Below are 25,593 nucleotides of genomic sequence, written 5' to 3' on the forward strand. Positions count from 1 at the left end.
AATTAGAGGTCACTAGCTAGGGTTCTCCTTGGCCATCTGCAAATGAGACAAACCAAAGTTCTCACACTGTGCCTCACAAACTGTCCTTCTGTGTGCTGCTAGAGATAACTGGTTTCCACTGAATTGTATTAATCTCATTTCTGTCACGCTGCTTGTGTTTGGAGCCCTGGTGCCTCCCATTACCCAAAGCATAAAAAAAAATAGTACCAAGCTGCTCTTACTGCCTGGGATTGTGAGGCAGAACCCTGTGATGTCCCTTTCCCTTAACTTCAGTGATTCATCCATGCTGATTATGAGTAGCCTGCTACCTGGGTTGTTTTTTTTTTTTTGGAGTACTGATTTGAACAGTACAAGAGACGTTAGAGCTGTCCATCAGAACCTGACCTGTCTTAAGTGTGTAAGTGGATGCTGATATTACAGATTTCATAGCCAGTTTTGTATCTAATAGCTCACTTAATGGCCACTGTGATGTTGTCACTCATACCAAGTTCTGAACATGAGTCAGCAATGTTCCCCTGCAGCAAGGGTGGCCAGGAGCCTCCTGTACTCCATTGGGACGAACACTGCCAGTAGGTTGAGGGAGCTGGTCCTTCTCCTCAGCACTGATGAGGCCACATCTGAGTCCAGGTCTGGTTCCCCAGCACAGGAGAGGTGTGGAGCTACTGGAGAGAGCCCAGAGCTGCCACAAGGAGAATGAGGCTGGAGCATCTCGCATCTAATGAAAGGCTGCAAGAGCTGGGACTCTTCAGCCTGAAGAAGGCTTGGGGGAAGATCTTATCAATGTGTACGAAAGGAGGGTGTGTAGAGGATGGAGCCAAGCTCTTCTTAGTGGTGCCCAGTGGCAGGGCTGGAAGCAGCAGGCACAAACTGAAACAGAACATTTCATCTGAACATCAGGAAACACTTTTTTAGTGTGAAAGTGGTCAAGCACTGACACAGCTTGGCCAGGGAGGTTGTGGAGTCTCCATCCTTGGAAGCATTTGGAAGAATGACGTTCTCTCATCCTTGGAGACATTCAAAGCCATCTGGGCACAGTCCTGGGCAACCAGCTCTGGGTGGCCCTGCTGGAGCAGGGGAGTGCAACAAGGTGACCTCCGAGATCCCTTTCAACCTCAACCATTCTGTGGCTGTCATGTGCCTGGTGTACATTAAGTCTGTGTGATTTCACCACCTTTGTCTAATCCACTGCACCTGGCCCTTAATTGCCTTCATGCTCCTTTAGTCAAGGGCAAAAAGCATGGCATCAGGCCAGCAATCCAGGTTCTTTCCTGCCATCCCTGGCTGTGGGAGCTGTGAGCATGTGGTCTCCTGCACTCGACTAACTTTGTTTGTAAGTACTTCTTATGTATATGGGAGATTAAGAGCTAGCTATGAATTTACAGTTCCTTAGTGCTTGTACTGTCATGGCCTGCAATGAAAGATGTGGTTTTAGTTTTTGTTTAGGTGATTGGCAGAAACAAAATCAAGTGGTTTAAATTGAGAAGAATAAGGACACTTGTTGATCTTGTACAGCAGGTGGCCGAGACCCTGCCTCAGATCTGTGAGGGTCAGGTGTAGGTTCTCTGTAATTGGCACCTACGGCCCGGGATTAAAATCCTTTGAAGGGTTAATCATTGTTTCCCAGTCCCAAGGGCTGAACAACAACTATGTGGTGAGCAATAAAGCCAATGAGGAACAGCAGAGATCATCCTTGCTGCTGTTTCTTCCTCCTTCTGCTGTTCTTATCTGCTGCTGATAACCTTTTACTCTAGTATTTGATGAATACAATGGCCAAATCTCTGTAAGCAGATGTCAAAATAGTCTGTGACTTCTGCCTCTTCTTCAGCCCTTACTGCTGGAGAGATTATCTGTGCCAGGCACAATTAGGTGGGAGTTCCATGCCACATGTTGCTGATGGCATAGTCTTTATTTATCAGAGAAAACTGATGAACTACCCACCATCCTTACTAACTGTGGCAAATTGAACACACTCCCTTCACCCCAAACTCAAGTGTCAAAGAAAGCCTTCCTGAGACAAGCAGAGGTGATGGGACTCAGAGCACTCTTGAGCTGGACTGTTTGAAAACTGCAAACCATGATGACTGTTACAGAGGTGTGATTATCCCAGTACAGTTAATGACCATGAGTGTTTCTCCTAGGGATGTTTGGATGGCAATGTACAGATGAGCTGAAATTTCCGTGATCAAGGAAAACCGACTTGTAACACGTTTGGTTGTCCTGATGTTGCCTTAAGATATATAAATTGTCAGCTGCTGTCATGGTTGTACTCTTCAAAATCTGGAAGCTGCAGATCTCTGGAGAAATTGTCCCTTCTGAGATACTCATGGGATGATTAATATGGGGGAGTCCTTCACGCAGAGAGAACTGTCAGAGACTCGGGCCTTCAGTGAGGAGGAGCAGTGGGAAACACGCTCCATAAACAAGCACAAATAACAGAAAGCTGCCCCTTGGAAGCAGGTTAATCATGAGTGAAAGAAGAATACTATCACAAAACAAAAACATCTTCCCTGCAGAAGCTTGTTTCTGTGTTCCTGAGAACCACTTGGCCTAGCCCTCTGTTAGCTCTGCTCTCTTACAGCAGTTTGGGATGTTGCCTGGTTTTGTTTTTCCTTTGGACCATAAAGACCACCTCAAGATTTTTGAAATCGTAAAACCGGATTATATTTATTGATTTAATCATTTCACGGGATCAACTTGAATCAATTTTCTGATAGGAGAATAATTCTTGCCTTGCCCAGCACTAGATCTGTGGATGGGTTCTCCTCCCTCCTCACAGGTAATTTGTGTCCCATAAACTGTTATTCAGAATCACAGGGAGCAAAGTTTCCAGTTTATGTGAATAAATGAGAAGTCTGATCACCCAAATCTATGTCAGTGACCAATTCAGCTGAGAAATGAGTGCATCAGTTATCTGATCAGCTTTTTAGGTTATGAGCAGATGTCTTCCATATGGACATGGCAGCACAATCTGATTAATGGTGTCATTTCTCCCCACTAGTGATATTTTTTCAGATTTTGAATATAAGGTTCCCAAGAGATGGGCAGATAGTCACAGCAATTGCAAACCCATTTCCCTTTGCAGTTTTATGTTGCCTGACTCTGGTCACATCTCTGCTAGATACCTTCCTGTGCTTTGGTTTATCTTCCTTTTTTTCCCCGTGATAGCCATTAGCTTCTTGAACTGTTGTGGGACAAATTAAGCTCCATCCTCGTGGTTTGAAGGTCACCACCATTTGTACATCCACAGAAAATCACAGGCTGTTTTACAAACACTGATTCTGATGGAGCAGGGAGAATGCATGGTTTAGGAATGCAGAATTTTCACCAAACTGCGTGTAATCAAGCCCGTTTTATGTTTCTGGAGCTTACTTGCCAGTTGCTTCTTAAAACCAGTTTTCAGCATCTGGCTACTAAAGTTATTAATTTCCTCGGTGCTGGGAATCATAGAATCACAGAATAGTTAGGAAAGGACCTTAAGATCATCAAGTTCCAACCCCCCTGCCATGGGCAGGGACACCTCACACTAAACCATGCCACCCAAGGCTCTGTCCAACCTGGCCTTGAACACTGCCAGGGATGGAGCATTCACAACTTCCCTGGACAACCCATTCCAGTGCCTCACCGCCCTCACAGTAAAGAACTTTCTCCTTATATCTAACCTGAACTTCCCAATCTCAAATGGAAATAATCTGAATAATTTTGCTACATGCACCTGAAAGATTTCAAAGATAGTTTCTAAGTGAGTTAAATGTAAGCATCTGTATCTCAGTGGTATCTAGTGGAAAGACTGTTAGCTGAATACCTATTTATCTAACATTTAAGATCTACTAGCTACATCTCTGTCCTGTAATGGGAGTGTAATTGTAGATGTGGTGAGCTTGGAGGGTGTACAAAGAGCTAGCAGCATTGACTTCTCCTTTTTTCAGCATCTTTCAAAACCTTTATGAACTTGAAGCCAGTTACTGAGGTAGTTTGAGTGCACAGAAATGCACTGTATCTTACCTGTCCTCAGGTGAGGATGTCCTTACGTGTCCTGCTGTTTCGCCTGAGCCCGGGGGTCATCCTACCATTGGTTTTAGGGAGCGGCCAGGAATGAGATGAGAGTTGAAAAGTCTGTTTTGTACAGTCGGCCAGTATTTCATGCAGAGGATATCTGTTGCTCTAAGAACAGAGCAGGGGTGTTAGCTTATCCTTATCTGTAAGGTGACTTAATGTTTGCAAACAACCCAAGATCAAAATTTGCCTTAAGAGAGGATATAGACGTTAACTGCTGCTTTTCTTTCTTATTGCAAACACTATTTGTTGTTGTCCCACCTGAGTAGCAGATAATAAATCGGAGCATGGCCTGTAACCGAAACTTAACCTTGTGAAATTATCTATGCATTGGCAATGCATTATCTATGTGTCTGTTTGCTGTCTGTTAGCAGGAGCATAAAATCCAGTCATAAAGCTTGTGGTGCTGCACCTGGGCTACTGGCAGGAGTGACTGTATCATGGCTTAGTAAAACGTTGGCACAGTAAATGGGGAGAAGCCTTTTGCTGCAGGCAGGAGGGCCTTATTGAGCAGAAGTTAGCATAGAAAATAGTGATGCTGTTGTATCAGTGACTTGCTTCAAAGAGCCTGAGCTGGGGAAAACTGCGTATTTGGAAAAGGGAATAATTTTGAACTGATTTCTCACTGCTCCCACAGCATGGGATGGCCACAGGTGATCTGTGGGGAACGTTTGCTCTTTGAGATGACAATCCTCATTGATTACTGTATTTGCTGTCTATTTTCGTGACAACTGTTGATCTGGTTCTCATCTGTGACCCTTGTAGTTAGGTCAGTCCCTTTTCTCGTCTGTTTGAGAAAACTGTGTGGCTGGGGAAAAATGGCTGTGGAACGTCTAACTGCAAGTCTTAAGGGCAACAATATTTTCTCTTGTATTGACCAGAGTTAATACAACATGAGTAGGAAGGCATAAGCATGGGTCCTACAAGCCTGCATGAGGAAGCTTCAGTTATGGTGGTGTGATGCGGGAATAGCCCATACTTTTCATCCCTTACCCCTCATAATCACATCTGCCTTTCTCATTTGCTTTCCCCTTTCCCCTGAGGCTTCCTTCTCCCTCTGAAACCTTCTGTGAACTTCCTTTCTCTTCTAGAAGAGATGTTAAGGCAACTTTTTCTGCTGGGAGGGGTTGGATAAATTTTGATAGGAAGGTCACAAAAAGCCCAACTTTGTCTAACATCTCTTGTTGGGACAGCAGGAAGGACTGGCAGTGCATCCCTTACACGGCCATAGACAGACCAACAAGTCTGAAGTGTGCTTTCAAAGAGCAGTGGGTCTGAACTGTGTGATTGCAGGTATGAGACCGTCGTCCCTGTGAAGTTATAGAGGGAGGATCACCTGAAAATTGCCTACACAGATGGCAAGGTCAGAGGTTTAGAAAATGATATTCACAAAAGCCTTCAGATAGCTGAGGTTTTGCTTAGAGACACCAGTGCAGGGCATGCTGAAGGTTTGACGATGGATGCAGGAGACGGTGTATAGCAAGACCAGATTCTGCGGCAGAGGCATACCCCAGCACCATGTGGACCTTTTCACCGAGACCTTTTCACCTCCTAAGCAAAAGTGTCCCATAGAAGGTAGTGAGTAGAGAACTCTGATGTACCTGGGTACTCTGAGGCACTCATTAAAGAACTCCCTAAGTCTGTTACTACAGAAGGAGCTTGGAGAGGTCAGCATCCATGCCTTTGCTGTCATCAGTCAATAGCACAGTCTGTGCTGTCTTTGACAGAATCACCCAGTATGGACTCAGAAACCCACAATAAACTTCCTAGTACACAGACTAGGGCTTTGACGTACATGGGTTGGTATCAGTTATTCTCTCCAAGAAGGAGATTAGGCTTTTGGGTTTTATTTTTCCCCTTTCTTTTTCTTACCTTCCCCAGATACAGAAAAGGAGTCAGGACTCTCTTGCCTGTACAAAAGATTTTCGGCCAGCAACTCAGGGCATGTTTTCTGCTAAATTGTCAGAAGCCAAATGTGGAGGCTTGGATAAAGCCAAAGACTGAATTACAGGCAGCAATCTTGTTTAGATGGCAAAGAACTCCTGCTCCTCGTTTTTACAGTATGTCTGTTTGCTCCAGCTGAGCAATGGGACTGGCATGTGGTGCTTCTGCACCAGCTCTGAATTGAGTCGTTTAACTTGATAATTAGGATAATTAGTAATTAGGAAATCCTGCTTCCATGTGTATTCTGGTTGTAAAGCCCCAGTATAATCCAATGGATTGTCTGGAGAACAATGTGGAGAGAGAACATAATCGCACCAAAAATAATGTAAGTGGATTTATAATTGTATAATGGGAGATGGGAAATGACCGGCAGAATTCAACTGGGAGGTGAAAAGTCAAAGTTTGTGTCTGAAGTCAGCAGGTGAGTGGGTCAGTGTCTGTGAAGTGCCAAAGAACACAAACACTCTGCTTTTATCAGTTGTTCAGCATTATCCTTTTAGAGTGCTATGTTGAGTTGTTTTTGAAGGCCCCGTGCCAGGGCCTTATCAGATCAACCTAGATCAAAGGTTAGGCTTGATATTATATTTGTGTATATTTCTGCCTTTTTTTTCTGTCCCATTCTACTTGGCAGTCCAGAGGCTTTAAGTTATGCCAAGTGTTTGTCGAAATGGAGCAATGAAAGCTGTTTCATCCTGGCCTTCTCTCACCCAATATGTAGATGGGTGGAGAACACGGAGATAAGCCACCGGGCCCTGAGCTCAGTCCCTGTGTGGTCCACACTGATTTCTGATGCAGTGGAGGTCCTAAATCATAAGTGGGACAAACATTTATAGAGAGAATTGTCCATAGAAACGTGAGTCAAGAAGCCTTGATACAGCCACAAAGCACCCACTGATGCTGGCTATGGGGGGCTATGTGGGTTTATCCAAAACTGGTTTTTGTGTTTGCTAGATCACAGGCAATTGGACAATGGAGCAGATTGGGAAGTCTTTAAGCAAAGTCGGAAGTCCACCCAGTTGCCTGGGATATAACGCTTCCAGGTCTGCTGGACACACTGACAGGATGCTAAGTCTAAACTCCGGACTCTGTCCCTCTGAACCATCTGATTTGTACTCCAGAAACATTGCTTGTTTTAATGGGATTGAGCAAGATACGGACTCAAGCACAGGCTAACAGATCAACCTGCTGTTAGCAAGCTCTCTGGCATGGTTTTGGCCCATACAGGTCTTGTTTGGTGAATTAATGTAGGCCAGACACTGTTCTTTTTATGTTTTATGGACAAGACCACTCTGACTTGAGGGAAAAAGGGACTGAAGGGAGTGTAAGAGTGTAGGCCTGGATTATGCTTTGCGGTCAAAGCATTTAGGTTGCTCACATGGGTTGTCAAAGCTGGCTGCAGTACTGACCATTTTCTTGGCTTCTCCAGCAGAGTTACTAATGTTCCACCTGCCTTAAGAGTTTGGAATCAGGAACTGTAACACTTCCACAGGTTCACGACATCCCTGTCCCATCCCCAGCCTTCCAAATACTCTGGGTTTAAAGCTTACTTTTTCAGATAGCTGAAGCAAACAGGAAAATGTGCTTTATATAGAATAACATATGATGTGAACATACCGTATGTTATAGATAGATATGAACAAAAGTATATATATGAGTATAGGTATGAACAAAAGAAAGTCCCAATACACTTAGTTTCCTTGATTTCCTGACCATTCTTCTGTATGGACATGAGAGTCCTCTGTACATGCTTTTTCCCAGACCTGCTTGGCTGGGGTCTGTTTTCTGTGCCTTTGGCTTTCCTGCTGTAATTTTCCTCAGTGTGGCTGATGAGATCCTTTTCTCTTACAAAGCTGGAGCCCTTTGATCATTTTTATCAGTTGATCTCTTCATTGATGATTTCCTTTCTGCAGTTAAGTGTTTTGCCTTGCCTGGCAACCATCTCACTGATCAAGGATGCTGTGTTTTGTATGGAAAACCATTGAAGCTTAAGGGCTCCCACTGCCTGCCTTGCGCCTGTCTCCACCACCACTAGTGAGGGGAAGCCTGGGAGCATTCCTTCCACCAGAATTCCCCAAATGTGCACAGGGAGTTTCCTCAAATTGCCTTTCTGAGCCTTGCGGAAGAGGGATGACTCACAGAATCACTCTTTCACAGCGCCGGTGAGGCTCACTCGGGCACGTGGTGGCACTAGGTGTATGGCAAAACGAGCCACCTCAGATGTACATCCCTGATGGAAGGGGCAAAAGCCAGAGCACTGCATGGCAGAGTAAGGAACATAGGTCTGCAGTAGGATGTCTGGGAATACTCCCTTAGCAAGTGCCTTCCTCCGTCTGTCATCTGTCGTCCAAATTCTGCTTCTGTTCATATTACACCCGCACATCCCTTGAGACAGGCTTTTCCTGCAATGCTTTCTCATGGCTCCTTTGCACACAAACCCAGGGCACATTCCCGCTGGCTTATTAAGCGATCTGTGGCACAGTTACTGAAAATCTTGCTCACATTAAAGAAAAATATTGGTTGTTTAAAAGGTGATGGCTTAATTTTCAGCCTGGGTCCTCCTTCAGAATCCTTTAATGGCTGCTCAACATCACCTTGGCAGCCGAAACTCCGGAGCCGTAAAATGTGAAACTTTTAAATTTTTTCCTTATGACAGAGGTATTTGGGGTAGAAAATCGGAATGACACAAAGGGAGAGATTTGCCAGGGAGCTCTAAGGGGGAAACAGAACTGGACAATCTTTTTCTAATTTTCGTAATAGAGTGCCATTATCAGAAATGCTCTGTGCTCTGTTGGGAAAGAAAGTTATGTTAATAGGAAACAAAGATATTTGATCCTTCACAGATCAAAGCACTTTTATGATGCTGCTGTCATTCTGAAAGGCTCTTGGTGTAAGAATGGTGCTCAGTGGACAACGGCTCTATTGTGTGTCACTTATTTACCTTCTAACAAAACCCATCAGACCTAGTGTATCATTTATGAGGTCTGATTTGATGAGAAATGCTTCACTCTGCTATAAAGCAATAGTTTTTAGGACTATGCTGCAGTTTCACTGCCTACAAATGTGACAAGTTCCACTATGCAAAAAGGAGTATTTGCTATGGAAATAAAAACTTGCTGAAATCCACTGAAGTGCAAAAGGCTTCTTGCAAAGACTGAATTCCTTTCCGGAAAGGCCTTTGGGCTTTCTTACCCATTTTTTTTCCCCTGTTTCTTTATATGGATTCAGAGTTAACTCTGAGAGCTTTCAAGCAGTGTTTTTCCTTTCGTATTTATACTGCGCTTAGAGCAGTGGGAATGCTGGTCCATGACCAAAGCTCTAAAGTGTTCTCCCAACACAGATAATAACAAAAGTAGAGAGAGATCGATACTGAGAACAGCTCACCTATGGCTCTCAAAATGGATTTCTTACTGCTGTAAAACCCTCCAGGGAAGGAAAAAATGTTTTAAGACCTGGAAAGGCCTGCGTACACCAGCAGTGTTGTGTAAAGAATAATGTCAAGAGGATGGGAAAAGGAGAGAGGATCCATTTCAAGGGAAAGCCTATCAATTCGTGTAGATAGAAAGAATTGATATCAGTATTCAGGGACAGAACTAAATACTTAATACTGGTAGTTTTCTTTGACCTTTATTTTACTTCTGTACATGGGAGGATCATCGATTCCTATTTAAGTGGAGTGAATAGAAGAAAAAAAGTATTTGACTTATGAATAGCTTGTCAGCTCACCAAACCTAACACTTGCTGAAGCCAATAAAACACAATCATTTATTGTTTGTTTGCTACTGACCCTTGTATAAAGGTGCTTTTAAAATTATTTTCTTTTCATGGGAATGCTTTGTTTCTGCAGTTATTGCATATTAGTGCAATGCGTGACTGGCAATTCCTGTCACTGCCTCTGCATCAGCCTCTGCTGACTTGATAGCACGATTTCCATAAGTGAAGGACACGACTTGGTAATACAGACCTAGCTATATGGTATATAGCCTATAACATCAACAGCTTTAATAACTCATATTGTTGATTCTGTAATTTGAGAAGAAGGTTACTTGAAACTAGGAGGTGATCTCTTAATCAGACAAATGCGAGCGAGAGCACATGTCCCCAAAACTGCAAAGCTTTCTGGAATCCCAGAGGCACATCTTGAGTATAATCCAGAAGCAGGATGACAATGGCACAGAGAGGCATGGAGGGATGGCGTTGAGGAAGTATCAGCACCATCCAGAGAAGCAGGTTTTGTATGAACAGGAAGGTAACAGCTTTTGGGTGAATCTGTGGCTGAACAGCTGCCCAAACCTACACCCCCCCCCCCCCCCCTTCCCCCAACAGAGCCAACCAACCAACCCACTGGAAAATCCAACAGTATGAAGAATTGTCAGTATACTGGGACAAGGGTAGATCAAATAAAGCAAAACTCCTCATACTTTGCATTCACGGTAGGGCATTCAGTCAGGGAGCTGTTTTCCCAGTTCATGAATTAAGATGCCGATGTCTGGTTTTTCCACTAGGTTAGTTTGCCATGGTTTAGACATGTTCTCATCAATCATCTCTTCTATGTACTTCCCTGGAACAATGATCTTGGATCCTCTTTTGTCTGCTGACTGATGATGATGTTCAGGCAGAGGAGTGCTGTTAACTTGTTAACACTGCAGATTTAAGACTGATTTCATATCCTAGAATTCACTCTCTGGCCACACAAAACTTTCTGGATTCATCTTCATAGTTAAGCAGAAAAGAGGCCTAGGAGAGTTTCACAGGCAGCTGTGGTACTTCCTACAGGAGACAAAACCTGTTTCTAGTAGAACAATCTCCCCAGTTACTTTTTTCTTAGAAGGCTGGGAGAGCTCTTCAGGAAACGTCATAAACTGGAAGTGCTGATAATCACTGCAGTGACATCTGTAGATAGTCCTGAGAAGCTGTTGTTAGCATGGAACCAAGCTAGTAACTGCAGACACCTGTCAAAACAGTGATTACATATCAAGAATGACACCAGATGAAAAAGGAGATGTTTGAAATTTCCTTGGAGTGTTAGAGTCCTGAGACTTTCAGGGCCAGTTGGAGAAGACTCATGGTACATCAATGCATAATACTTAGTGCAAGTCTTTGGGTTCACAGGTGGGCAGTTTTTTCCCTTGTTAATGAAGCATTTTTTTTACTTGACAAGCGGAAAACATTGCCACGTGTGAAAAGATTAAATAGGGATTTTGAGTGGACTCTCTCTGTGACTGAGACTTTCAGAGATCCTGGCTGTGGGCCAGCTCTCAAGAGGAATATTCTTAATGTTTGTTTTTTTCCTATGACTGAGATTGGATCCTTAGATAATTCTGACAATGCCACAACAAATTGTTTTATGAAGAGAACGTATTCATATTTCCTATGTCTCCAGAGTCACTGGAGCACGAGCCTGTGATAGTCATTATGTGAACAAGATGTTTGTAATGTTGATACTGCCTTTTCTTTCCAGTATGCTTGCAAGTGTTAGGTGTAACACATGGAGTTGCTTCTACTTTATTAGCATGGGTAAATCTCTATTTTTCTTTAAAATTTCTAATCTCACGTAGCTGGGACTCTTCAAGCAAAGACAAATAAAGACCCGATGGAATCAATTTCCTAAGCTTAGATTAGATAACATACAATAGTACCTACGTATTTTAAAATAACACTATTGCAGAATGACAGATTTGTCCCCTGGTTGGCACGTGTTATTGAAAGAGAACATGAGGTGCTTAATATGGTTGGTAGAGATGCTGGTCCTTTTGCTGGTGGAAGCAGTGCAGCTCTGCTGGAGTTTGAGCTGTGTTCTCCGGCAGCACCCGAGAGCTTCTGCACAATCACTGTGCCTCATGGATCTGGAAAGGATTTTCTAACACTGTTGTTGCTGCTGTGATCCTAGTTCTGGTCTTTTATTATTAGCTTTCCTGTATTCATGTTCTTACTCTTCTGTCTCCACTTCCATGTCGTCCTACAGGAAGAACATTAATTTTGCTACAAACATTTTTAATCATTTAAGCCTCTCTCAAGTGGTTGTGTAATGAGGATTTCAACAAGACCTTAACTTTCAGATAGCATCCTAAACTGATGACAGAGAAACAGCTGATAATGAGATGATTGTTCCAGTGTTTCATACAACAGTCAGAGGAAGTAAGTGAAGCCCACTCCTGTAAAGCTGAAAAAGTGATGGCCTCTTTGTATGTATCAGATAAATTTCCAGCTGTTTTGTAATCCCCTGGCCTGTTTCATCTGCCACATAAGGGACTGGAATGAAAATCAGGACGCATATGGGAGAATTTGCTGTCTCAGCAGAAGCAGCAGCCTAGTGCAGTAGAACCTCCTCCCTCATGTGGTCCAGTATGGTCTGAAGCCTGCTGGTAACATTCATCACCTGACCTGATGCATGCCCTTGTCACACAGCTGGAGAAGCCAATCTTGCACGTAGCAATTGTGAGAGGTCATCACTGAGATGTGGACAGTGTGCACAGGGAGCAGGATCTGTTCGTAAGGGTCCGTGAGGGAAGTTTTGGTCAAAGACTTTGTGTTGAAATGAAACATTTTTCTCTTTTTTCCCCTCCCTGGGCACCTAATGAGAGCACACAACCAGTCATTTATAGTTTGCCAAGAATTTCGGACATTCGGGAGGTTAGCTTAAGACTTGGGAAGGATTAATTGAGAATGAATGCAATTTTGTGAGGTGTTAGGTCCTGATTAAATGCTCTTTACTGTGTAGTCACATTTTATTACAACTTACATATGTTCGGAACACTGATAGAAAAGAAACCATGTCACCTATTTACAATCACTACACATTTACATTATATTATTTACAGATAATGAATTTAGTAATATATATGAGCAGAAAATATAGCAAATATCAATATGAAACTGTACAGGGCTTAATCTCATGTCCTTTACTGTGGTTGCACTTCACTCTAATAATAAATACAGTTCTATATTTACACATTTTCCTTTAAAAATCTATTAAATGAATGTTAACAATTTCAAGTTTAAAATATCTGATCAAAATATTTCAAACATGCTTATAAAAATAAGACACAAAGCCTTTAGGACTTTCTGCAAGCTAGAAAAGTTCTGATAAAAGAAGCTTTCTTTAACTAGCCTTTAGAATTATAACCTTATTTTGCTTCTCAAATCACTTTACAAACTTCTTAAATATAGCGAGCTGAAAGGAATTTCACTGACATTAAGCAGAGCAGCACAGATGGACCCCAGTTAAATTAAAGCTAAGTAAACATGGTAATAGGTATTGTGCAATGGTTGACTGATCCTCTGTTTAATCCAAAGTGGTTTCAGGCATCCTTCTGCAGCTGTATGCTGCACTGCTTCAAAACCCACAAGAGATAAAGGATTAAGATAAGTTCTCAGCTGACTTTGTCATACATAATTTTAGCATTGGTTCATGTTTTTTCCTGAAGGATGAACATGTCAGCCAAAGTCAACCGATGCCATCTGTAGCTGCAAAACTGAAAACATGCCAGTGTGAATGGACAAGAAAATCAAGGCATATCCATTGTTGCCAACAAATTCTTCATTGTGAAAAATCTGTCCTTTGAGTCCCAGCAAGTTTTATATACAGTAACAGATGAAAAACAGAGATCATCTGTAACTGATTACCATAATTACCGGGCTAGCCTAACCTTGGTAATGTTAAAAATTAGTCTAATTCACCTGGAGGTTGAGTGGCCATTAACTGCGCAGTGAGCACTGGGCTTTTAAATGTTACTCCTCAGGGAGCTATTTTTAACAACAAAAAAAAAAGATTAGATTTGTGCACTTGTATGTCTTAAATGATCAGCTCACTCAAGCAAAAGGTGCCAGCTCTGAGAAAAGGATACTGGAACATACCCTGATGGCTTGGCCAAGGTCAAAGACTGATATTCTAGGGAAGTGAAGGTGGCTCTGTGGTCTATTTTCACAGTAGACTTGGCAAAGGAAGGCCTGAAGTCTTTCATCTCTAACTGGGATGCTTCTAATGTGTAAACATACATGCCTTGATTCAGCAAAGTGTTAACAGATTTAGAGCCATAGAGTAACTCTTTATTAATCTAACCTAATCTTTTCCTGAACTAAAGCCATCAGAAGTCCCTGAATTCCAGTAGCTGATCCAATACCTTTTTTGGCAATATATCCAATTTGAATGTAGAGATTTTTGGTGACAGATGGTACTATTACCTGATGACCACCATTGTCAACAATGCGCACCTTTATGCTGCATATTCCTAGTGTCAACTTAAAGTTGATCCTACCAGATTCTTCGCTCTTGAATGAGCAGTCCTCTGCTCTCAAACTTCTGTTTCACAGAAGTAGCTACTTACAAAATGTGACCAAATCACTTCTTTCTTAAGCTGCTTTAAATTTATTATATTAATATCCTTTATTAGCTTAATAAGACTGCTCTTCCATTTAGATACCTTGCTGAATAAGGGCCATACAAGGTGTTGCAGAATGACTCTAAGAGCAGAACCATAGAGTTCTGGAGGACTGTGCAAGCAAGGCAGGGGGTGGCCCCCACAGGTAGCCAGAGACCGGACCTGGGAGGAGAATGTGGAGGAAGCTGTGGGGGCTAACCAATACTGTTATGCCAAGAAGGAGTGGCTGAATACCACTCCTATATATGTGTGAACTGTGTCACAAATAAAGTAGAAGTTGCTTATCACCCATATTAGGTTGGCCTGTCTGCTTCTCCTCGCCGCTTACAACAAGGATGCTTATAAAAACTATCATGGCACTTAAAAACTATTATTAAACCCAAATTACAATAGTAGGGAAGAGGGGAAGGGGAGAGAACCCAAGCTCATAAAACTGCCCCAGGTGATGCTTTGAGAAAACAGCTTACCAAGTTAACATGCTAATTTTGCTCTTGAACAACTGATGCCTTTCTGAGTAGTGCTACTTCAAAAGAGAGCAGCTGATACAACTGCGCACACTGCAGCAACTTTCAGTTTCTCTCTTCATCCCAGCATTTCGGAAGCAGGCTGAGAAGGCTCAAGTATTTGATTTTCAGCCTGCTGCAAGTTTTGTCACTGTCTGTTTTCTGATGTGTGTAACAGTAACTCAGAGGCACTCTCCAGCGTGTATACACACATCCATACCTACTTTTGGGATTAAAAATTTTGTAAACATAGGTATTTTCTGGAATGCCACTGAAACTAGTGACATGGAACAAATGCGACTGATGAAAGATTGCAGCTTTCTGTCATTTGATAAGATGATGGCATTAGTGAATTGCTGCTAGGCATATCATATGATATGCTGGCACTTGTGAAGGTTACCAGTGCTTGTGTTGAGTCACAAGATTGTTTTTCTATGTCTTCTGAATTCACAGAGATCAGACTAGCATGTTTTGATCTCCTCCATAACAAAGTTTGCTTCCGAAGGCTTCCCAAGTCCTCCTTAAAGTGTGGATTGAAAAGTATATAAAGGAGTGGGTTTAGACATGCAGGCAGTGGGACAATCACCAGCAGTATTGACTTAATCACTTCTGGGCTGATAAAAGTAAGGTTTAGTAAGGAGGAAAAAGATAAGAAGGCCACAGGGCAATAAAGAATGCAATTAGTAAAAAGTAACAAGGCTATATGTTTGACCATAGAGCAATCCCACATGTTGTCTAGTTCTCCCTTTTCTAAACTACAGTAGAGCTTTGTATAAGCAATAGTCATTACCAGAAAACAAAGGGAGTTCAACAATACCAGCGCTACCATGTAGCCCATAGCAGTGGGTTCTCCAAATGGTAACGGTAAACATAGTGGAGAAACCCCATACTCACTCCCAGTGAGGAGGGGTATCATTGCAATGATTAGTGCCAACATAAAGCAAAAGAAAATGGCAATTTTTATGCTAGCAATGGAAGATTTTGTTTCAAACTTTGTAGCGTGTTTTACAGAGAATGCACGTTCAAGTGCAGCTATGGTAAGGAGGAAAATGGAAGCCTCTGAAGCAAAAATGGAGAGAAGCCCAGTTATTTGGCAACCAGTTCCACTTTCCCACCGTGCTCCGTACTGAGCAAAGCTACCAAAAGTTGATGCATCCACACTAGCCAGAACTCCGCTGGCCAGACCCATCAAGGCATTTACAATAGCTATTAAACTGATCAACAGTTTTATGGAGGACATATACAATGGAGATCTGAAAACTGTAGCAGACACCAGTGCATTGCAAATAAAGGTCAAACCCACTATGGTCCACACTCCAATTCGGATCAGCCAGCTACCAAACAGATGGTCACATGGTTTGAAGGGACCTGAAATGACAAAACGAAAAAGATCATGGAAAACCCATGTGAAGCAAACATCAATTTTGCACTTTTTAAAGTGCAAAGATTTCACTGCTTCGTGCAGATTCTCAGCATAGCCAAGCAATGAGTTTCAGTCCAGAAGGGGACCTGTGAATTTGCTCTTCCTTTGCAGTAATTTGAGACCTTGATAACATACTGCTAAATGCATGTTGCATGTTGTGTTACATGAGCCTGTGTCCCTTAAGTCAAATAGTGTATGGGTTTCCTTTTGTGCCTAGCAGTACAACTGCAATGTCAATGTTCAGTCAGTAGTTTCAAGAAATGCTGTAAAGTTTGTCAGTGTGTGAAAAAAGCTGAAAAAGATACCCCTCACTAAACTAGGGCAGGTTGCTATTGAATCCTGGTGAAGTGCGGTGTAGTGGATATCAACAGATGCACTTTGGTTGTCTTATAACATGTTGTTACATGGATGATGAAAATTGAGATTGTCCTTTCATTTCAAAGTGCTGCCTTTTCAGAGGAGCTTCTAATGAGCTGTGGCTGAAGTCAGGTCATTATGATCGAAGCCTGGTGTATATTCTCATAAACTGAGGTTCATATGCTGTGCAGTTGAAGCTGAATGTTCTGCAGCCTGAGAAACATTATTTATCTTGGTACAAGCCAGTTATCTTCTCTCAAAGGAAGTCCTTTACAATGGTCTGTGCTTCTCCATGAAGACACAGTCCCTGCAGCTCAGATGCGCTCCATATGACTACAGCTGTTGCCATCAAGTAGACATAAGCATCTATTGTGTCAAGTTTTTCTAAGATACCATTTGAAAGATCAACATGGAAGCCAAGTTTTCTCTTGAGTCTGGTGATACCTTACCTTGAAGACAGCGACATTTTTGTGAAAGCAGTAATTACATTTAGGCCATAGGAGAGTACGTGATGGTCAAATGGTTCTAAATTCTTTGGCTCCCTGCCTTTCCTACTACATAACTTAAAAAAACCTATTATTATTTGCTGTTCCAAAAAGGAATCTTGGCTTGGAATATACGCTAAAGTCCTAGGTTGTCACTTGGGTATTTTTGTTTATGTTTCACAATGAAAGAATGGTTAGGGAAAATGCGGAATCAAGCAAGCAAACCTTATAACCACAGATCTTTAAGCTAGGAGCAACCTTCCAGGGAGACATGTTTCTTTCCTTGCCTTAAGGGAAAATTTCAGTGGAACTAGTGGCCTGTACGCTTGCAATTCAACCAGTGTATTTATTTTTCCTTTCTGCCACACTGAGAAGCCAGAGATGCACTATTCTATAAAGGAAATAACAGGAGTTATTTCCTTTGCAATGGACTGTGTGCAGCAATATAGTACTGTTTGGTATTTTCTAGACATTCAACTAAACTGTGTGTTGTTCAAGAAGCTCGTGTAGAGTAACTCAGAAAAGTTCAGAAGAATTACTTTAGCTTTACAAAAGACTGAGTGAGCAAAGATTCTGCTGCCTTTTATCATCTGTGTCTTGGTAGAACAGAGTCTTTGCTCTCTCACTCCCCAGAAAGGACTTGGAGTGAGGATCTGATTCAGGACTGGGTAGAACTTTTGTTACACTAATAGATGAATTTAATACCTGAATAGTTTTCTGCATTTCAGTGCAAAATTTTATATTATTGTGCAATGTATTTGTATTAATCTCACCACTTTATTGGAAAATACCACCTTACTCTACTAGTGTCAGATAGAGTTTGTTCTGCACCTAGAGTATCTGGTAATATTGTGCTTGGATTCCTGTCTGTCTGGCAGTGTCATACCTGGAGAAGGTGAGCATTGCACTGAATGATGAGCTTTCAAATCTTCTTCAAAGTCAAGAAAAAAGTCTTCAAAGTCACGCTCATCTGTGGGGGAGAAAATACCCAGATTTTCAGGAAAACTTCTTTTAGTACAAATTGCAATCATGTCTGTGGTATTTAAGGCCTGCTCTTGCCCTTCTCCCTGCCAAACTGTGAGCAGAAGCAGACACATGCCTACTTGGTTTTGAATTACTGTACTAAGGATTATTTAAAAAGTTGGCACAATCAGAAAATGATCACATTCTTGTTACCCAATTGCCAGTGTGACGACTGCCTAGGGAGGAGTTCAAAACATGAATTCTGCTGCTGTGCCAGGCTACTAAGAATTAACTTGAGTTTTTCTGTTTCTTAAGTCATCACTGTGTGTTCTTGGGTGTATTCTTACTGGGGATAGCCTGAACTTGGAGACTTACTGGTCTGCAGAGTGGAGATAGGACAGAAAGCAGCAGGATGGTGTAACATGTATACGTGCACCTACATAGCAGGTAACAGGTCAAGTAACAGACCTTGGGCTGAAGGGGAAGAAAAATACAGTAGTCTGCTGTCCTGGAGAGCAGATGCACTCTCTGGTACTCAGGAAGTGCTAGAAAATGTATCAGCAGGTATGCCAAAGTAGCCACATAAGCTCTGTGAGTCATCCTGAAGCACGTGCACAGAAGGAGAGCCAAGGATGCGTTGCTACTTCCAAGGCTGGCGAGAAACCTGATCTTTGCTGGGCTGCTCTTGTATGAAGTTACATACCAGCATCGCTTCCCTGTCTCACACATAAAGGGAAGATTTCACTTCCCATGTTATTACATTGTTATTTGGACAGAAAGATGAGTGAGTGAGATTTCTGACAGACAGACCTGAAAAAAATGAGTTTGCTAAGCACAGGAATGCCTCAATAGCAGAACGCTGGGCAAGAGACAGTGAGAGGCTGCATCTGTGACTGTAAAAGAGTACTGGATTTGTTTGACATCAGAGACTGCTCATAGATTTCAGGCAGATTTAAAAGCCAAAGATGGCGATTACCTTGAATCTGTAACAACCCCACATCCTTCCTGTGGAAATCGTCAATGCTGCTATTCTCATCTTTGCTCCACTGGCTGGAGATTTTGTAGTGGCTCTCACAAGCTCCAAAGGCACAGCACTGGTAAGCATAAGGCATTTCCATAACCCTGTAGAAGAATAAGGAAGCATGCCAAGATAGCGGTTTAGCAGCAGGGTTACTGGATTGTACTGCTCCTCTGCTATTAGCACAGAGGAACATGTTTAAATAGCCATGACTGAAAGCAAAAATATCTGTGGGTAAAAATCAGTCATGATAATACAAAATGAGGACTCACAAATAAAATTCCACAACAGAAATGCAAATGATTTCTAGGCTAATTTTAGTAAAGGCACAATGAAACATTTAAAAGCACTTATGCATTTTCATGGGAGATATGAAACTGGGAGATATCTGCCTTGCCACTGAGTGAATGTTTCTCTTAGAGCTGTATTACTATTTTATGATTTTGAATGATTTTGCAGTGTAACCCAACAGTTTCTCCATGTTACTTTCTTAATGGTTTCTTTAAAAAAAGTGGATCCACAGATCACAGCTGCATCTACCTGCCTAACAGACAAAACTAAAACATCACTTCTCAAATGGAATTTCTCTAGTTTGGGGACAACGAGACCTTTTGGAATTTAAATTTTATCCATCTCTTCCCATACCCAACTCTTTTCTCAGTAAAATGGAAAAAAGGAGATTGTGTTTTGCGTACAAATCATGAAAGCACTGCTGTAAACCAAGAGGTGAACGAGTTAGAAAGGCCCTGTGCGTGAAAACAAATGTCACTGAAGAACAGGTTTTACTTTATTAATTGTCTTATAAATGAACATGGTCACTGCAAGACACTGGATGTTTATTCCTAACTCTTTGAAGGTCATCCCTAACACATCACTGAGGATAGGTCTGAGTTTCAAATGATTCTGAGGGCTTCTTTTGTCAGAAAATTGCTCATTTCTGGTATGTTTTGAATCCAGTTCCTTTGGGGATATGCAAAATCTGGCGTAACCTGGAAGCACTGAATACACTCAGGTTCTATAAACTATTTCTTCTATTCCTCAGATAATTCTATGCTTTGGAAGCAGAGATATTTAATTTGCACAGTTTGCCAATAGTACAAAGTAAAACCTAACAGGTCACCTGAATTCTAAAAGCCCAATAAATGAAAAAAAATCAAAGCTAAAGAGGCAAAGTTATTCTGACTTAACTTAAAAGGAATAAAACAGAATTAGATCCTCCTATCGGATTACTTTCAACAGGTTAATCATGTAAATTATCATAATGAGCATTCCAAGCAACCTCTAACCCCCTGGGAAATCTGCAAAGAAATCAGTCGGAATCAGGCGCAGTGCCAACAGGACTTAAACTTGTGCACTAGCCAAAAGCCTGGTACAAAGGAGAGAAATCTAAACTCTAAAACTCTAAAGTGATTTCAAATTAGTGCATTTTGGGGCATTTAGATTCTATATACTTACATTTTTGTTGTGAATTAGCAACAAAAATGTGTACCCTTGTACCCAAATGCAAAAAGCTTCATAAGGTGTTTTTAAGGTACTCCAAGGAAATTTAAGATAACCAAGATCCAACTATTAAGCAACCTCATGCCAGCATATTTAAATACTTAATTTCTAACTCATTTCTGTGCATGCCATCTTTTAAAATAAGAAGATGATCTCAACTGAACATTTTTAACACATTTCCCAGAAGCCCTTCTTAAATAAACTATAATTAAACTCATAGATGACTAGACTAACCCATAGCTCCATAGCTAGTCACGTGGGCTAAATCCAACCTCAGTCCCCAACTAGAAATTCCCCTTTTCTGGATATTAAAAAAAAATATTCCCCACAAACAAACAAGAAAACAAAAACTTCTCAAAAGAAACACTGAAAGTTGTGCAAGGTGATCACTGTAACTTGTGGCTTCTGACCTTTTAGAATTCATTGATACAACTGCAGAAATGATCAGCCATAGTAGATATTTTGGGCTCAAGGGACTAATAAATGTATTCTCTTATCATTCAAATAGATCTGTGTGTTTAATAATGTCAGATTTCCAGAAGCTGTTGTGCTTCTACCAGCCTGCTAGCCTGTCATACATTGAAAATGTGGACCTCTCACATTGTACCAGTCCACTACTTTGATGAAGTAGGCAAAAAACCCCAACTGCTTTTAAATTATCTTTAAAGAGCAAGACTTCTGTTTCCTATCCTCTCTAGTTTTAGGTCTTTCCACCCCCCCCGGGTTACTAGGATATACAGATAGGCCTAAAATTGGTGAGTGCTGCTAATGTGTGTGCAAAGCGTAATTGCACAGAAGGACTGGCACCCAGAACACAGAGGACACAACATACTTTGCAGGGCAGAGAAATAAGTATCAGCTTTTCTTGGTGAGAGTGGAATTTCTCATGAAAAATATATTCAACAAAAAAGAAATAAAAATCCCTAACCAAAAAACAAACAACAAAACCCAAAACCTCTCAGCCATAAAGTGCTGGAAGCGATCCTTTTAATGGCTGGTGCTTATTTGATGTGGGTGATTAGATTTGGACTTTGTTGAACTAAACTCTTTTAGAAACACTGGCTGAATTTATTTCTCTCTATTGCTTATCTTTCTGATGACATCTGTATCCTTGATAATTATTCCACAGCAAGGAATGCCTTTTTTTTTCTGATTTTTGATTAAGCAGCAGAGAACACAAGGTTATTTTCTGCATTGCAAAGGTGTGGGGTTGCTGGTGAATGAGAAGTTACAGTTATGATGAATGAAGCAAACACTGAGTTCTTTACAGTGCTGAATCAAAGCATCAGATCAAGAAGGAGGGAGTGGATGGCAGCCTGACTTTACTTCCTCAAAGCTTGCCATAACAGGCTGGGCTCAGCTCTTAGAGCATTCTCGTGCCATTGCAGAGTTTTAATCTGCTCCGCACTCCTACTCATGACTCCCTTACTGATAATTCCAAACACTTCAGTTCTTTTCATTAGTGGTAACATCTTGAGTTGTCTGGCTACTAAGACTCATAGGACTTTGCCAGTGCAAAAGGCAAACCTAGTGAAGACATAAGAATGGAGTTTCCCTCCTTGGAGACATTCAGAAGTTGTTTGGACATGGTCCTGGACAACTGGTTCCAGGTGACCCTGCTTGAGTAGTGTGGGTTGCACAAGACGACTTCTAGAGTTCCCTTCCGACATCAACCATTCTGTGATTCTGTAACTATGTGCACGCCCATTGTTTCAGATTTTATGGTAGCAAGCATTTTACAGTAAAACATAGAAAAAAATATATGTTGCATTTGGCAATCTCTAATTAAAATGTAAAAATCAAGAGAGAATTAGGGGACACTCCCTGAAGTCATGGTGATTTCTCTGTGGTCATCCAGTGACAGGCAGAGCTGCAGATGATCTCTAGAGAACATTTCCTTCCTGTATCACAGAGCATCCAGCAGAAAATTATGAGCATCAAAATGTTTTAGTAATAATGGCAAAGTATTATCTGAATCTTAATCAAAAGATAACAGAAAAAAACCATGGTCAAAACAAGTGAGGTCAAATATTTTGGAACTCCAGAAGTATATTCTTCCCTTGGTATTTGCTGTGTTCTGACCAAATGTATGTCCTGTAAGCACAATCCAGTAGACAGACATATCACTAAGCTGCTAGCAATATTGTTTTAACAGCTTTCGAAACATATCACCAGGAAGCAGATGTGGCTCATATTAAGCAAGTACTGGGGTTAATATTTCAAAACTCTTCATAGTTTCTTCAGTTAAAAGTGAGCATAATAAAAGAAGTCTATCATTTTTATCATATTTGCTTTAGTTTTAATAGCACAGATCAAAGACTGACAATACAAAGTAACATGCATTACACACTGACACACCTTCCATTGCACACGAACACAAATGTGGCTTATTAGTTTTAATGATATACTCACTTGAGTTCTGGAAAATTTTCAGATGATATCAAACTTTGTAGGGCATGATTTCCTGTTAATTTTAAATGAGTTAAACCATGTAGCCCCGTCACAGGAAAAGAGGACAAAAGGTTGGATGACACATCCCTGCATAACAGCAAATAAAAATCAGCTTATGGGTTTTCATCTTTTTTCTTTAACTCTAGAAGCGTCATGTTGGAAAAACAGATTAGACTTTTCTAACTCAATCAAAAATTACTACATTAAACAGAGGCCTCAGTCAGCAGAGCAAAGCTGCAGCACCACTCAGGAGTATGCACCTATGCGTCCAGCAGAATGCTAACAGTAGCATCTAGCATTTAGCTAAGTCTCTGTTGCCAAATTTTGACTCCAAACATTCATAGTGGCAGTTTTGAGATGAGCAAATGAATTTAAAATCTGTTCATTACATTGTTTGAATTAAAGAAAGCTGGTACCAGAACAGCTTCCCAGTTTAAAAGATTCAGTGGGATGCTAGAGGGCATGGCTGCCCTGAAAGCTCCAGAGGGAGCAAGTCAGGTGTATGAGGAAGACGTGTTTCAGGGTAGGATGGGTCTGGGCTGGAGCAGATGAAGGTGACAGTTCTTAGCTGAGGTTTGCCTGAGGAGCTGAGGGAAGACAGCGCTGATGAACATGTATATATAACTTCAGAAAAGTAAAACAGGAGAAAAAAAAAAGTGATATAGTATTCAAAAAGGGGGGAGCCCAGAGGTACTCTTTTCTCTATTTTTCCCTTTTTCTTTCATTTATTCTATGAGCCTTTTCAGTCCTCTTCACAATTACCTACACTGCAATACTTCAAATGGTCAACAGTCAAGAACAAGGAAGAAGGGGAGTCTGATGTTACTGAAATCCTTTTATGCCCAAGGCTGAACATCAAAGTTCCTGTCTCTTGGACTGTCTACTGAAATCTAAGGGCTAGACATAAAAAAGGTATGTTGATGAACTGGTGCTCTACCTATCTGATTTAGTGTGTGTCCTCTTGCTCACAAGACAGTTAAATACAAAAGGTGAAATTCTGGTCCTACTGCAATGCTAAAAATGACCCCTGACTTCAGTCAGACCAGGGTTAGAGACTAGCATTTTAGGGAACACTACTGCACTGTTACAGTGTGTGTGTTAAAGGGCTTTTTTCTTTAACTCTTTCTGACTGTTCTATGCTACTGACCAAAGGCACGATTTACTACTCCCCTCACAAAGTAGGAAAGTTTGAGGAGGGCTCCAAAAGGGATGTCATAGACAATATTGTCTTTATGGACTATTCAGGCGGCTTTGCACATCAACAGAAATTAGTACCCCTTTAAAGTTTAGGTTTCCCAGCAGCAACTGGATTACCTATGAACAAATGCCCAGCAGTGTACTTTTGTGACAATCTTGCAGCAGGATGACTCCAGGGGATTTTTTTTTCCCTGGGACTCATTTTTTCAAGAGGCATTACAATGACAATGGGAAATAGGAAAAAGTTAGTAAGGACTGAGAAGTGCTGTGATCAAGGCCTGCAAAACTGATGGCTGATGTTTTGAATTTACTACAGAAGAAAAACTATTCCATCAAATAAGGAATGATGAAATAAAGATGTGTACTGAAAAACGCTTCTTATTTAAATTTTAATCCCATTCCTTAGTCCTGAAACACAACTAAAATGAAATATTCCCCGCTGCTACAAGAGACTAAAATGCTAACAAATTAAACAAAGATGCAGATGCATCGATAACTTCATGAACCCCAAATCATTCTAATTACACAGTGTTATATGCAGCTTTGCCATAATACCTGTGGGGGATGGTGAAGTACAACGAAGCAGGCATTTAGATATGGATTCAACAGACCAGAAGATGAGAAAAAAGAAAGCTTTGATTTCTGCTGGGGCACTAAGTTATTAAATTCTTGTATGCTCTTGCAAGACAAATGTGAACATTTGAATGTAAAAGATATACAAATACTTACAGTTTGATCAGAGATGGTAAAGAGGAGAAGGCATTGGGGTGAATAATTTTAATTTTGTTCCAAGCTAAATCCCTACAAGAAAAGTGAGTGGAAAATTACATACCCACTGAGTGAATGTGGAAGTTTTCATACACTTGATTAGGGCGCCTAAATATAGAAAAGGTATTATTTACATGCGGATATTTTCAATAAACTTCTGCATATCTTATAGTGCAAAATCTTTTTTCCATTTTTAAATTATGTTAGTCCATTCATGGTATTAGTTATTAAACTGACAACTTCTAAAAAATGTTATAGTGCCTTATAAAGTCTAAGGCAGGTATTTTCAGTCTCCTTCATAGCTTCCCAAGGCAGCAGAAAGAAGGGTGGGGTATACAGACTACTTCTAAGAAGTCCTCATGTGACTAAGAATAGAAAATCCATTGCCAATAGGCTTAATTTCCTAATCTCAATCTTCACTGCCACTGAAAAGTCAAAAAGACTGAAAACAACTCTTAAAAGAATGTATGGGTTTGATTCTGCAAGTTCCAAAACTTACAACCATGAATAATCTCTTGGCAAAATTACTCTGTTAGCACATGTGCCTATGTGA

At 41.1% G+C, this 25,593-nt stretch overlaps 1 protein-coding gene across 2 annotated transcripts in view; it reads right to left on the minus strand.

Moving 5' to 3' along the window:
- Positions 1–14,956: 14,956 nt before the first annotated feature.
- Positions 14,957–25,593, minus strand: part of LGR5 (leucine rich repeat containing G protein-coupled receptor 5) — an 89,949-nt gene continuing 79,312 nt past the window's right edge. For both annotated transcript variants that reach the window (XM_061454793.1, XM_061454792.1), the window contains 5 exons: positions 25,002–25,073; positions 23,037–23,162; positions 19,083–19,228; positions 18,030–18,113; positions 14,957–16,246 (listed from right to left, as the gene is read on the minus strand). In XM_061454793.1, coding sequence (XP_061310777.1) covers positions 15,156–16,246; positions 18,030–18,113; positions 19,083–19,228; positions 23,037–23,162; positions 25,002–25,073 — 1,519 coding nt within the window. In that variant the 3' untranslated portion in view covers positions 14,957–15,155. The remainder of the gene's footprint in view (positions 16,247–18,029; positions 18,114–19,082; positions 19,229–23,036; positions 23,163–25,001; positions 25,074–25,593) is intronic.

Source organism: Pezoporus flaviventris, unplaced genomic scaffold (genome assembly GCF_033815535.1).
Source record: "Pezoporus flaviventris isolate CSIRO_AGI_PZ_B2104156 unplaced genomic scaffold, CSIRO_AGI_Pfla_v1 ptg000016l, whole genome shotgun sequence".
Lineage (NCBI taxonomy): Eukaryota > Metazoa > Chordata > Aves > Psittaciformes > Psittacidae > Pezoporus > Pezoporus flaviventris.